Source organism: Xenopus laevis, chromosome 9_10S (assembly GCF_017654675.1).
Source record: "Xenopus laevis strain J_2021 chromosome 9_10S, Xenopus_laevis_v10.1, whole genome shotgun sequence".
Classification (NCBI taxonomy): Eukaryota; Metazoa; Chordata; class Amphibia; order Anura; family Pipidae; genus Xenopus; species Xenopus laevis.
This window is the reverse complement of record NC_054388.1, coordinates 111,921,669-111,934,128: the sequence shown is the minus strand read 5'-3', so window position 1 is coordinate 111,934,128 and position 12,460 is coordinate 111,921,669. Positions and strand designations below refer to the sequence as shown.

General features: G+C 42.3%; 2 protein-coding genes across 2 annotated transcripts in view; one reads left to right on the top strand and one right to left on the bottom strand.

The window, feature by feature from the left end:
• LOC108702353 (RING finger protein 112) overlaps positions 1–2,937 on the top strand; it is a 38,429-nt gene extending 35,492 nt beyond the window's left edge. Inside the window, exon 17 of the mRNA XM_041578125.1 lies at positions 2,824–2,937. Within this exon, the coding sequence (XP_041434059.1) occupies positions 2,824–2,937 (114 nt within the window). The remainder of the gene's footprint in view (positions 1–2,823) is intronic.
• Positions 2,938–7,247: 4,310 nt separating this feature from the next.
• The window catches only part of LOC108702352 (RING finger protein 112), a 29,902-nt gene continuing 24,689 nt past the window's right edge, over positions 7,248–12,460 (bottom strand). The window contains exons 14-16 of the mRNA XM_018237823.1: positions 10,453–10,656; positions 8,228–8,293; positions 7,248–7,667 (exon numbers count right to left, since the gene is read on the bottom strand). Coding sequence (XP_018093312.1) covers positions 7,248–7,667; positions 8,228–8,293; positions 10,453–10,656 — 690 coding nt within the window. The remainder of the gene's footprint in view (positions 7,668–8,227; positions 8,294–10,452; positions 10,657–12,460) is intronic.

Genomic DNA, 12,460 nt, shown 5'->3' with positions numbered 1-12,460 from the left:
CAGATGACAGTGTGACCGGAGGAGACAGGCAGTTCCACAATAAAATCCATGGCAAGATGAGTCCAAGGACGAGATGGAATAGGTAATGGAAGAAGGAGTCCTTTAGGGGGAGAATGTCCAGACTTGGAAATGGCACAGATGGTACAAGAAGAAACAAAGTCTTTGACGTCTTTCTTCATGGATGGCCACCACACCAGGCGAGAAAGGAGTTCGGTAGTCTTCTCTACTCCGGGATGACCAGCCTGTTTAGAACTGTGAGCCTGGGATAGAATAGACTGGCGACAATCAGGAGGAACAAAGGCAACCCCTAGAGGAATATTGTCCGGAGCAGAAGCCTGAGCGGAAAGGATTTGCGAGGCCAAGGAGGGAAATAGGGCAGCTACGATCTTGGAGGAAGGCACAATGGGTTCAGGATCTTCGGAACAGGGAACTTCAGGGATAAAACTTCTAGACAAAGCATCAGCCTTTCTATTTCTAGAGCCAGGACGAAAGGTGATGACGAAGTTAAAACGGGAGAAGAATAGTGACCATCTGGCTTGTCGAGGATTCAAACGTTTGAGGGACTGGATAAATTCGAGGTTCTTATGGTCTGTAAAGATGGTCACGGGAATGGAGGATCCTTCCAGTAAATGTCTCCACTCCTCCAGGGCGAGTTTCACTGCCAATAACTCACGATTCCCCACATCGTAGTTCTGCTCGGAGGAGGAAAACTTCTTAGAGAAGAATGCACAGGGATGCAATTTCCCGTCCAAGGATGATCTCTGTGACAAGACAGCTCCAGCTCCCACATCTGAGGCGTCGACTTCGAGGAAGAAGGGAAGAAGAAGATCAGGGTGTCTGAGAATAGGTGCAGAAGAAAAGGCAGTTTTCAGGGATTCAAAGGCTTCCAGGGCTGGAGGAGGCCAGTGCTGTGGCTTACCCCCTTTGCGGATGAGGGCCAGGATAGGAGAGATCTTGGAAGAGAAACCTTTAATAAATTGTCTGTAATAGTTGGCAAAGCCAATAAATCTCTGGATAGCCTTGACACTTGTGGGGAGGGGCCAATCAAGAATTGCTGAAACCTTGGCTGGATCCATCTTGAAACCCTGCTGGGAGATGATGTACCCAAGAAAAGGGATGGAGGACACTTCAAACAAACACTTTTCCAATTTAGCGAAGAGATTATTCTTTCTTAGACGAAGAAGAACTTCCTTCACTTGGGAGCGATGCTCGTGGATATTTTTGGAAAAGACAAGAATGTCATCCAGGTAGACAACAACACTTTGCCCCAACAGGTCTCTGAATATATCATTCACGAACTCTTGGAAGACCGCGGGGGCGTTACATAGTCCAAATGGCATGACTAGATATTCATAATGCCCATCTCGGGTATTGAAGGCAGTCTTCCATTCGTCCCCTTCACGAACTCTAATGAGGTTATAGGCACCCCGAAGATCCAGCTTGGTGAAGATCTTGGCCCTCTTAACTGATCGAAGAGTTCGGAGATTAGGGTGAGAGGGTAACGGTTTTTAATGGTGATTTTGTTTAACCCCCTATAGTCGATGCATGGTCGCAGACCTCCGTCCTTCTTTTCGACAAAGAAAAATCCAGCACCAGCAGGGGAGGAAGAAGGGCGGATGAAGCCTCTTTGGAGATTTTCCTGAATGTAGGTCTTCATGGCAGCCGTCTCAGAGGGGGAAAGAGGATAGGTGTGACCCCGGGGAGGCATGGAACCAGGAAGAAGTTCGACTGGACAGTCATAGGGTCGATGAGGAGGAAGAATCTCTGCAGAGCCCTTATTGAAGACATCAGCAAAATCTTGATAGATGGAAGGAAGGGTCAACTTGGGAGAAATAGAAGAAACCTTGATAAGGGGCACAGCAGGCAAACAGTTCTGTTGGCAATAGGGGCTCCAGCGGGAGACTTGAGCGGAGGTCCAGTCAATGACTGGATTATGGGTACACAACCAGGGGAGCCCCAAAACAAGTGGAGTTGAAGGGCAGTCGATGATTAGAAAGGCCAATCTCTCCAGATGCATGGTGCCCACTCTAAGAGAAAGTTCGACGGTGGTTTGAGAAATAATGGCCGAAGACAGAGGGCGGTCATCAATAGCCAAGACTCGCAGAGGAGAAGCCAAGGGTTGTAGAGGAACCGCATAGCGAGTAGCAAAAACTCTGTCCAAGAAATTTCCAGCAGCACCAGAGTCCAGGAAAGCTTGCACTGGGATCTTCTGGGAACCGAATTGGATCTGTGCCGGAAGAAGGAAGCGTTGAATAGAGGGTTGGGGAGAATGACAAACACCACCCAGATAGGTCTCCCCAAACCTACCTAGGTGCTGGCGTTTCCCGGCTTCACAGGACACTCATGGGCGAAGTGTGATTTGCCCCCACAATACAGGCATAGGCCGGCAGCCCTTCTCCGTAGCTTCTCCTGTTCGGAAAGACGAGCCCGTCCGATCTGCATAGGTTCCTCAGTAGATGGAGCAGAGGAAGCAGAAGCCGCAGGAGTAGGAGAGGGGGAAGCAGAAGCCGGATTGAAGAGTAGGGGTCTCTGAAAGCGAGGAGCCAGGGTGGATTGGAACCGGGGATACTTCTTCGAACGCTCTCTGTCGAGCTCGAGTTGAAATTCCCTCTGTCGGGTGTCAACCTTTATGGCCAACGCCACCAGATCCTCCCACCGAGAAGGAATTTCCCGGGAGACCAAATCGTTTTTGATCCGCATGGCTAGGCCGTTGTAAAAGGCGGCATGGTACCCATCATTGTTCCAGGTGGTCTCCGCCACTAGGGTGCGGAACTCAATAGCGTACTCCGGAACAGAGCGAGTGCCTTGCTGGATCTGGAACAGGCGAGCAGAGGATGCCGTAGCTCGGCCAGGGGCATCAAAGACAACCCGAAGTTCACGGATGAAGGCACTGGCATCGTCAATCAAATGATCCTTGACGCCGGCGCCCGATTTTGACGCCGGCGTCCATTCCGTCGCCGACGACCAATCCTGGACTGGGAAGGAGATGAGGTCATAGACCTGTGCCCGGCAGGAGCCATGTGGTGAGGCAGGCGGTCGCCATCTTGGACGCCATCTTGAAGACTTGGAGTAGATTCCATTACAACATGTTCCTTATGTTCCAAACTGGTGTAGCTGAGCAAAATGCCAAAGCACATCACAATTGGAGGGTGGTCCATGATGTCATTTCGATAAGTAAAAATGAGTAGTGATGGGCGGATTTGCACCGTTTAGATTCGCCGGAAAATTTGCGAATTTCCCATGAAATTCGCAAAACGGTGAAAAACGGAAAAAAAAAATTTTTGACGCCGGCGAATTTTTTCTGGCAAATTTTCGCGGGCGTTTTGCGAAATTTATAAATTCGCCCATCACTTAAAATGAGATTCGTAAAAATTGCACTTGATTCCTTATGAGTTCATGAGTGTCCATATTCTTCCACTGAAGTGGAGACAGTTGCCAATAAACCTGATGTAAACAATCATCTTATTTAATCATGAGCCCGTTGTATGGACAGTTTTAATGGAATCTGCACTGATTTGACTAACCCCCAAAATAATCCATGAACCTCTAAGCTACCAGTCCATGCCCCAGGCCAGCTACTCTAAAGGTTATATAACATGGCTAAAATTACATAAAGAGCCAATAACACTTTTGTAGAAACTAGAAGTTGGGGCAGCATATAACAGTGTAAATATTCAGACATTTTCATACGTTAGATGACTGTCAATTCTTACTTCATTCAATATAAATTAATCATCACCGCATGGAAAAGCTTCTTTCCAGAACAAAAGCTCAGAGACCTTGGGAAATCACTGTGTGGGTCACTACTACCCTGATTTTTTTTTTCATGCTCTCCTGTTTGCTGGGGCTCTGGCCCTGTTTTTATGTAAACATTCCACAATGTATTAGGAATAAAATTAGAAACCTTTCTCAAATCTTTCCTTAGCAGAAGAACATCAGAGCAGCCTCTTTCTTTCTCCTGACAACTTCCTTGACTACTTGCTGGTCAGACTGGTGGGAAACTGACCAGCAGGTGGCGCTGTTGTAACAACATTCATTCATATTAACAGCACATGTATCCCTTTATACAAAATAATTAAATAATAAATGAAAATGACAAAAGTGCTTAGAAAAGCCCCCTCAAAAATTTTACATTCACTTATTTTAAAGGTTTACTTATCCTTTAAGCCATGCAATTGTATGTTCATATAAGGTTTCTTAGTTTTTCTTTCTTTTCTTCAAGACCTTGGGCCTTGGGTTTGCAGTGAAAACAATCACTGGTTTTATAGGTGGAGTGGTGAGTTTGCAGATATTCGCAGGAAACTGTTTAGGCCTGGGGTTTACCCACGCCTGACACCCTTTATTGGCTTTATTCCCAATGTGCAAAATGTAACTTTTAAAGGTCCAGTCTGTCCTTCTTCCTTGTGTGCTCCTTCTGCTCATCAGCCAGTGAAGCCTCCCTTGGACTCAGAGAGCTGTGTTAGAACCTATTGATTTATTTGTGTACTTTGGGGATGATGGGTTACCAGGCACATTCTCTGGGGGAAGTGACATCACAAGCAAAGTTAGTGCCGTCACTCATACCAGAAGTGATTTCACATGCAGATGTATACATGACATCACTTCTGCAAGCTGGGGGCATCAGACCTAAATACAGCATTTATTTTAATGCAGCTGAACCCCACAAATGAATGGGCAGATTGATGGATCAATCCATGGCCAGATTGGTCAGAACACTACAACCCCTTTTTTCTGGACTAATTAGTAACTTCATACAGGCTTCTTAATGGGTCATTAGTCTAAAATTTTAAATGCTGTAAAGACTGATCTGTCATTTATTTTGGGGCCTTACACACACACACATAAGCATACATCATGGCTGAATATTGACCATACTGTAAAAAAAAGACTACTGGCAGTTGTAGACTGTTGTCACTTTAAAGATCCACTAGTTGTGAGATGTGTAGAGCGACCACTATAAGAAGGGACAGGGACTTGTTTAGACACTTGTTCTTCAATGATCTCGTGCCAACTGACTGCGCCGCCCGTCTTAGGCAGTTTATTGCCAATTTGCATAATTCACAAGGTTGGTGCAGTTTGATAAGTCACCCTGATAAGAGTGCAGATATCTGAAATAACCCATGTGATGTTAGTGAAACATATTGACATTTCATCAATGCTCTGTTGCATCAACTTAATTACCTCTGCCTTGCCGGGGCTACTATGTGTCAATTAAAATTATTAAGGTTTGAATTGTAGATTCAAATTTTCAACATTTTTTTGGGGTTAAAACTCACAAATTCGAATTTTAAGTCACCAACTCGAATTTGAATTCGAATATGACATTTATCGCACTTCAACCCTGAAAACAGTTCTAATTCGAATATTTACCACCTAAAACCTGCTAAATTCATGTAGTCAATGGTAGAGGTCCGTTGAACCTCACATTTGACGAAAACGATTCCTTTTTCGGGTCGTTTGTATTCAATCGAATATTAGACGTTCAAGTTTTTTTCATTCATAACCCCCCAGTCAAGTTGTGAATACATTCAAATTTATAAGAGTTAAAAAAAAGAATCACATGACTTCAAAATTCGACTTTTGATAAATCTGCCCCTTATAGTGAACAAGGTATCTCTAGAAGCTGCAGTTGTTTATGGATCCAACAGGGGTGCCAGTGTAAGAGCATTAGGGTTATGAAACAGGGAACCACACCAAAGGGCAGATTTATCGAATTAAAAATTCAAATTTCAAATTCAAATTTTTGAGCTTAGGTGAGTTATACCTGGTGACTGCAAAGCCCAACTAATTCTCCTGGTTTTGGCACAGAACTGCCCTTGCTCACTAAAACTCACTGGGGCTAATTTATAAACAGTGGACAAATTTGCACCTGGGCAGTAACCCATGACAACCAATCAGATGATTGCTTTCAGCGCTCAACCTGCAGCTGGCTTTAAAAAGTTACTGCCCAGGTGCAATTTTGTTAACTGTTTATAAATGAGCCCCATTGTCTCTATAATCTATACCAGCCAGGCAGGGGGTGGGTTTGTGATATAAGATGGTGGGACCATGGCATCACAGTGGCAGACAGAGTCTAAGGAGACCGAGCCACATCATCTCAATCTCAGGTAAAATAAACTCACTTAGGAACCAGTGTTTCTTTATTTAATCAGTTTTTATTTGCCGAAACATAAAGCAGTCTCACGGGAGGACATTGGATGAAGAAATTACTCACAAATAACTTCTCTGTCCTCAGACAGGATAATAATTAAAATAACAATCGTTTATAGTGCTCACTTGAATGTGCTCCAATGGAAATCAATCAGGCAGGTGGAGCAGACAGCTCTTTGACCGACTTCCTATTCAATTGAGAAGGCAGGATCTATACACTAAAGTGGGAGGAGCTCACACTAGATCAGGAGGCAGCAGTTTTCAGCTTCTATCTTAGAAAATACATCAGATTCAGTGTAAGGAGAGAGGTATGTCATTTGGGGGCTGTTAAGCACTTTTAAAATTTACATTCATTATTTATTTATTTATTTGTTATACCAAGATATAAGGGATACATGTGCTGTTAATATGAATGAATTTTGTTACAACAGCGCCACCTGCTGGTCAGTTTCCCACCAGTCTGACCACCAAGTAGTCAAGGAAGTTGTCAGGAGAAAGAAAGAGGTTGCTCTGATGTTCTTCTGCTTAGAAAAACAATTAGAAACCTTTCTCACATCTTTCCTAAGCAGAAGAACATCAGAGCAGCCTCTTTCTTTCTCATGACAATGTCCTTGACTACTTGCTGGTCAGACTGTGATTGGAACAAAATTCATTCATATTAACAGTACATGTATCCTTTGATATCTTGGAATAAAAAATAAATAAATAATGAATGTAAATGACAAAAGTGCTTAGAATAGCCCCTCATCAATTTTACATTCACTTATTTTAAATGTTTACTTATCCTTTACAGTGGACTGCATAGGAGCTGGTCTTCCTGTAAATTAAAAGATTTCTGGATATGAGATCTTCTATAGAGACTTGTGTGGGCAGAATGGCCTTGAATCTATGGGTCAGGTGGGTTCAGATCAATAAACACACAAACAGTCCCCACCCCTGCCGGCATTATGCCTTAATTGCACAAATTTTGACACAACTACAATTGCGGGATTTGCCCCTTATTGGCGCATATACATTGAAACTGTGGGGGAACCTGTTTTTTACTCATGATTGTAGTGTTCAATGCTGAGCCTTTAGTGTTCCTGCATTCATTATCCCTAATACTGTGTGCTCTTATTTGCATACATGCGCCTCAACGTTAAAATGGTACTGCCTATAACAACAACTCCAATGACTCCTGGCAGCATCACTCCACCAAATTTTATTGCTGCAGCAACTGTTTTGTTTTTAATAATCTCCTTGAACGCAAATAAACCATATGCTCCAACTGGTGCAACGCGCTTAATCCACTCGATTGTACTTCTGTAGTCACTGGAGTACTGTTTACAAAACTCATTCTCCATTTCCATCAAATGTGATATGAGCTCCTCCTTAATAATTGTCTGATCTTCACTATCGATGCCCTCAAGTGAATTTATAAAGTCAAGCAAGTGTATATTGATAGGTTCCTTGATCTTGGACTGCATTACAGATGGTGTATTCATCAAGTTCCATAGAGATGATGAAGACTCTTCTTTCTAGGATTGCAAAGGCATGATTAACCATGGTCATTAAGTTGTCCTATCCCATCAGCCCCACTACCAACACAAGTGTAAAGATGGAGCACATTTTATTTTGATACCATGAATGTTCCTCTCCACCTCCTTCATTTCACACAAAGGGGCACCTCTATTTCAACTAAAAGAAACTGACACATTTATACAAGTGACAGTTTGTTAAAGTCCGCTCCTCAATGTCAAGAATAAATATTCTTGAAATTGTTCTCACATTGCGTGTTACAATAAAGCCACATTATTATTAATACTAGTGACTCCAGTGTGGATATGAAGGTCAGCGCTCACTGCGAGTAACTGTTGTTGCATTTGTCTCCTGACCAATGTATAGAAGTTCTTCCTAACAATATAGTATGTACTGTATGCAATACATAAGGAGGATTTGTGTGTACATATGATGAACAAACTGATAGAGGGTGCAGTGAATCTGGAACAAGCTACACGAAAATGAGGTACTGAGATGGATCAGAGAAGAGAATTACTGTAGATATGTTTCTCGGAAGTATAAGGTATATGTTACTTACTATTTGGTCTAGAAGTTTCTTGATTTTTTTCTTGGAATCTTCCATCCTTTTCCAAGCATCAAATATCTGAATAGAATAAAAATGATTTATATTTAAATTGCTTATAGTTATATTTTCTTGCATGACTACACCAATACCTTTGGCTAAGGTAAAGGTGCAGCACAGAGCATACGGAACAGAGAACTCATTCACAAGATTACAAGACTTCCATTGGGCACTCTGTCCATAGAGGCTCATTTTTACACCAACAAAGTTGAGCACAATTACGGAACATACCCTGCTTTTATTAAGCCTATAACAATGTGAAAGCAACTTGAACACTCTTTACAAACATTGGGTATCCATGTATTCCTGACACAGAGAACTGAGGTTTAAGAATAGCCAGTACACCTTACAAAAATGAGTTTAAGTATAAGTAAACCTTTAAAATAAGTGAATGTAAAACAGATGAGAGTGTCATTCTAAGCACTTTTTTCATTTACATTCATTATTTATTTTCTTTTTATTCTAAGATATTAAGGGATACATGTACTGTTAATTCTGTTCCAACAGCGCCACCTACTGGTCAGTTTCCCACCAGTCTGACCAGCAAGTAGTCAAGGAAGTTGTCAGGAGAAAGAAAGAGGCTGATGTTCTTCTGCTTAGGAAATATTTGAGAAAGGTTTATAATTATTTATTTTATTTTCCTAAGCATGACAACTTTCTCCTGACAACTTCCTTGACTACTTGGTGGTCAGACTGGTGGGAAACTGACCAGCAGGTGGCGCTGTTGTAACAAAATCCATTCATATTAACAGTACATGTATCCCTTAATATCTTGAAATAAAAAATAATTAAATAATAAATGTAAATGACAAAAGTGCTTAGAATAGCCCCCTCATCAATTTTACATTCACTTATTTTAAAGGTTTACTTATCCTTTAACAGATTGGGACTTTTCAACTATCAGATAAGCTTTTCCCTGTAAAAACCTAATAATATAACTGTATATAGGTATTTTTTAGTGCAATGCATCCTAGAGGGGATATGGAGTCCCTGGGGCAGCAACCACATTGGGCCTTGAGCACCCCAGTCAAACCCTGGGTGCTCTAGCAGATTTGATTATTAAACCTGCCAAACCCTTGAACTGACCACTATCCATAGAAAAGGAATAACAGTTGGAATCTTAGTGTCACATATTAACATAGTAAGTTAGGTTGAAATCAGACACACATCGATCAAGTTCACCTTTTATGTCTATATATAACCTGCCTAACTGCCAGTTGATCCAGAGGAAGGCAAAAAAAACCTCTCCAATTTGCCTCAGAGGGGGAAATATTCCTTCCTGACTCCAAAATGGCAATGGGACCAGTCCCTGGATCAACTTGTACTATGAGTTATCTTCCATAACCCTGTATTCCGTCACTTCACTATACACAAGCCAAAAATCGTAGTAGACCTTGTTTAATTCCAATCTTGTATTCTACTGTTAATTTTTTTGTACAGACCACAAAAACTCCTGGTAAAAGCCTGGAAATAAAATATATTCTGTAGAGTAAGCATGTAATGCATATAGGTGCCAAACAGATGTTTGTGAAACATATAAAACCCAGAACTAAAACCAAGATCCTGGTTACAGTTCACATTTCCGCCTATAACAGCCCCCTTTTATTTCGGGAGGAGCCGGTGGATGCTGCCAGGTCTTAAAGTTAGAGGACCAAGGGGAGAGTTCTGGGCAGGAAAGGGAACTGAATGTGAACTGGAAGAATGGGGAACAGGAAGGGTAGTCGAGGGACAAGCCAAGGTCTTTACCAACCTAGGAGTGCAGTACAGAATCAGTATTCAAGGTCACAGGCCGAGGTCAAAACCAGAAAACGCAGTACCAAGTCAGGATCCGGAAGAATAGTCAATACAGATGAAGGTCAAACTTATAGGAATGCACCAGGAACTATGAGAATAGACTTATTTGAGCAGTATGTAATTGGCCGAGACCCCTTTAAATATTAGAATTTTGCTCCAAGTGTGATGACGTCAGACACGGCTCGCCAAATAGTCACAGAGGCACGAGCGGTGCGAACCCGGAAGCGTCAGAAAGAAGAGGGGGAGGCGGCTGATAATAACAGTGTAATAGGTATTATTACACTGCTATAATCAGCTTTAATATGGTTATACCCCGAGGGTACCTGCAGGAGCATTACACAGATTTCCTCTGGTGCACCAACAAGGTTTTTGACTTAATACTCTACCTTCCTGTACATTTTACAGAATTTTTCTATCTCTTGCGAAAGATCTGATTCCATTTCACTGAGAAGCAGAAGCTCCCGTTCCTCATCAATGCCTTCAAGGGATTCTTTATAATTATTCAGCAATTTGTTAACTTCATTGCGCAACTTATTCTGTATTCTTATTGGGTGACGACCCTTCTTGATGAGAGAGAACTTTTCATATTCCTAGGACAGAGAAATAATAGTGTCAATTTAGTCAGTGGCTTCAGCAAAAACGTATGAAAAACATAACTTCATTTGATCCAGTTGTGTTCATTTCACATATAAGTAAAACCTTTGGAAAGAGGTGGTTAGGAAATTTTAACCTTTGTATATAGAGAATCCCCAGGCCAGCCCTCATCTTGTGCTTTTATACAGGTATTGGACCCACTATCCAGAATACTTTTGACCTGGGGTTTAATGGATCTTTCTTTAATTTGGATCCTAATACCTCAAATCTACTAGAAAATCATGTAAACATTAAATAAACTGTAACAACTTTACCAGGTGGTCTAGCGGGAGGGGGTCTGCAGGGACGCCTGCAGCCCCCTCGGCGGGGACGCCCGCCACGTTGCTCCTCTGGGCCGCAAATGGGGAATGGTTAGGTCGCGCGCGGTGCGTCTCTTCCTGCTTTATGTGCGCATGCGCGCTGGCGTGTGACGTCAGCGCGCAGTGGCGCGAAATTTAAAAGTATTAAAGGCACAGTTTGGATTTTTCACATTGCCCGTGATAGGATTTTGTTCCTGGTGCTTCTGAGCTTTGTGCTATATTCTGAACCTGTTTGATTCCTGTTTTTGACCCCTGCCTGGCTATTTGACTATTCTGACTTCTGGATTCTGACCTTTGCCTGATTACCGACTACCTCCTCTGATTAACATTCTGATTGACTTCCTGGTTTGACCCTTGCCTGCCTGATAACGTTTATTCTCTGCCTGCCTCGACCCGGCCTGATCCGACTACTCTTTTGCATAACGCCTTGTACTACGATCTTCTGTCCAAAGACTTTGCTTTACTGTCGTGCCCCTCTGCTTATCCAGAACTCTCATCTTGCACCTCTCATTTAAGTCCAGGTGGCATCCAAGTAAGCCGAGGGCTCCTCCCGAGGCCCAAAGGTTGTCACACTACTGGTGAAGCACGAGCCGAGACCAGGGTGCCTGGTGTTTTGTTCTGGTGTTGGGTGCCGACCGTGACATAAACCTAATTGGCTGATTTTGCTTTCAATAAGGATTAATTATATCTTAGTTGGGATCAAGTACAAGCTACTGTTTTATTATTAAAGAGAAAAAGGAAATCATTTTTAAAAAATTGGTTTATGTGGATAAAATGGTCTATGGGCCTTTCCGTAATTTGGAGCTTCTGGATAATGGATCCCATACCTGTACCATGTATTTTCCCAGTTAATACATTACAGAAGATCTGAATGTCATTTAGTAATAGCATGGGTAAAAACATCAACTGCAGTGCCAATTCCAATTTAGAAGATTAAAGGGATACTGTCATGGGAAAAAAAAGTTAATAGTGCTCCTCCAGCAGAATTCTGCACTGAAATCCATTTCTCAAAAGAGCAAACAGATTTTTTTATATTCAATTTTGAAATCTGACATGGGGTTAGACATTTTGTCAATTTCCCAGCTGCCCCAAGTCATGTGACTGGTGCCTGCACTTTAGGAGAGAAATGCTTTCTGGCAGGCTGCTGTTTTTCCTTCTCAATGTAACTGAATGTGTCTCAGTGGGATCTGGATTTTACTATTGAGTGTTGTTCTTAGATCTACCAGGCAGCTGTTATCTTGTGTTAGGGAGCTGTTATCTGGTTACCTTCCCATTGTTCTTTTGTTTGGCTGCTGGGGGGGAAAAGGGTGGGTGGTGATATCAGTCCAACTTGCAGTACAGCAGTAAAGAGTGATTGAAGTTTATCAGAGCACAAGTCACATGACTGAGGGCAGCTGGGAAATTGACAAAATGTCTAGCCCCATGTCAGATTTCAAAATTA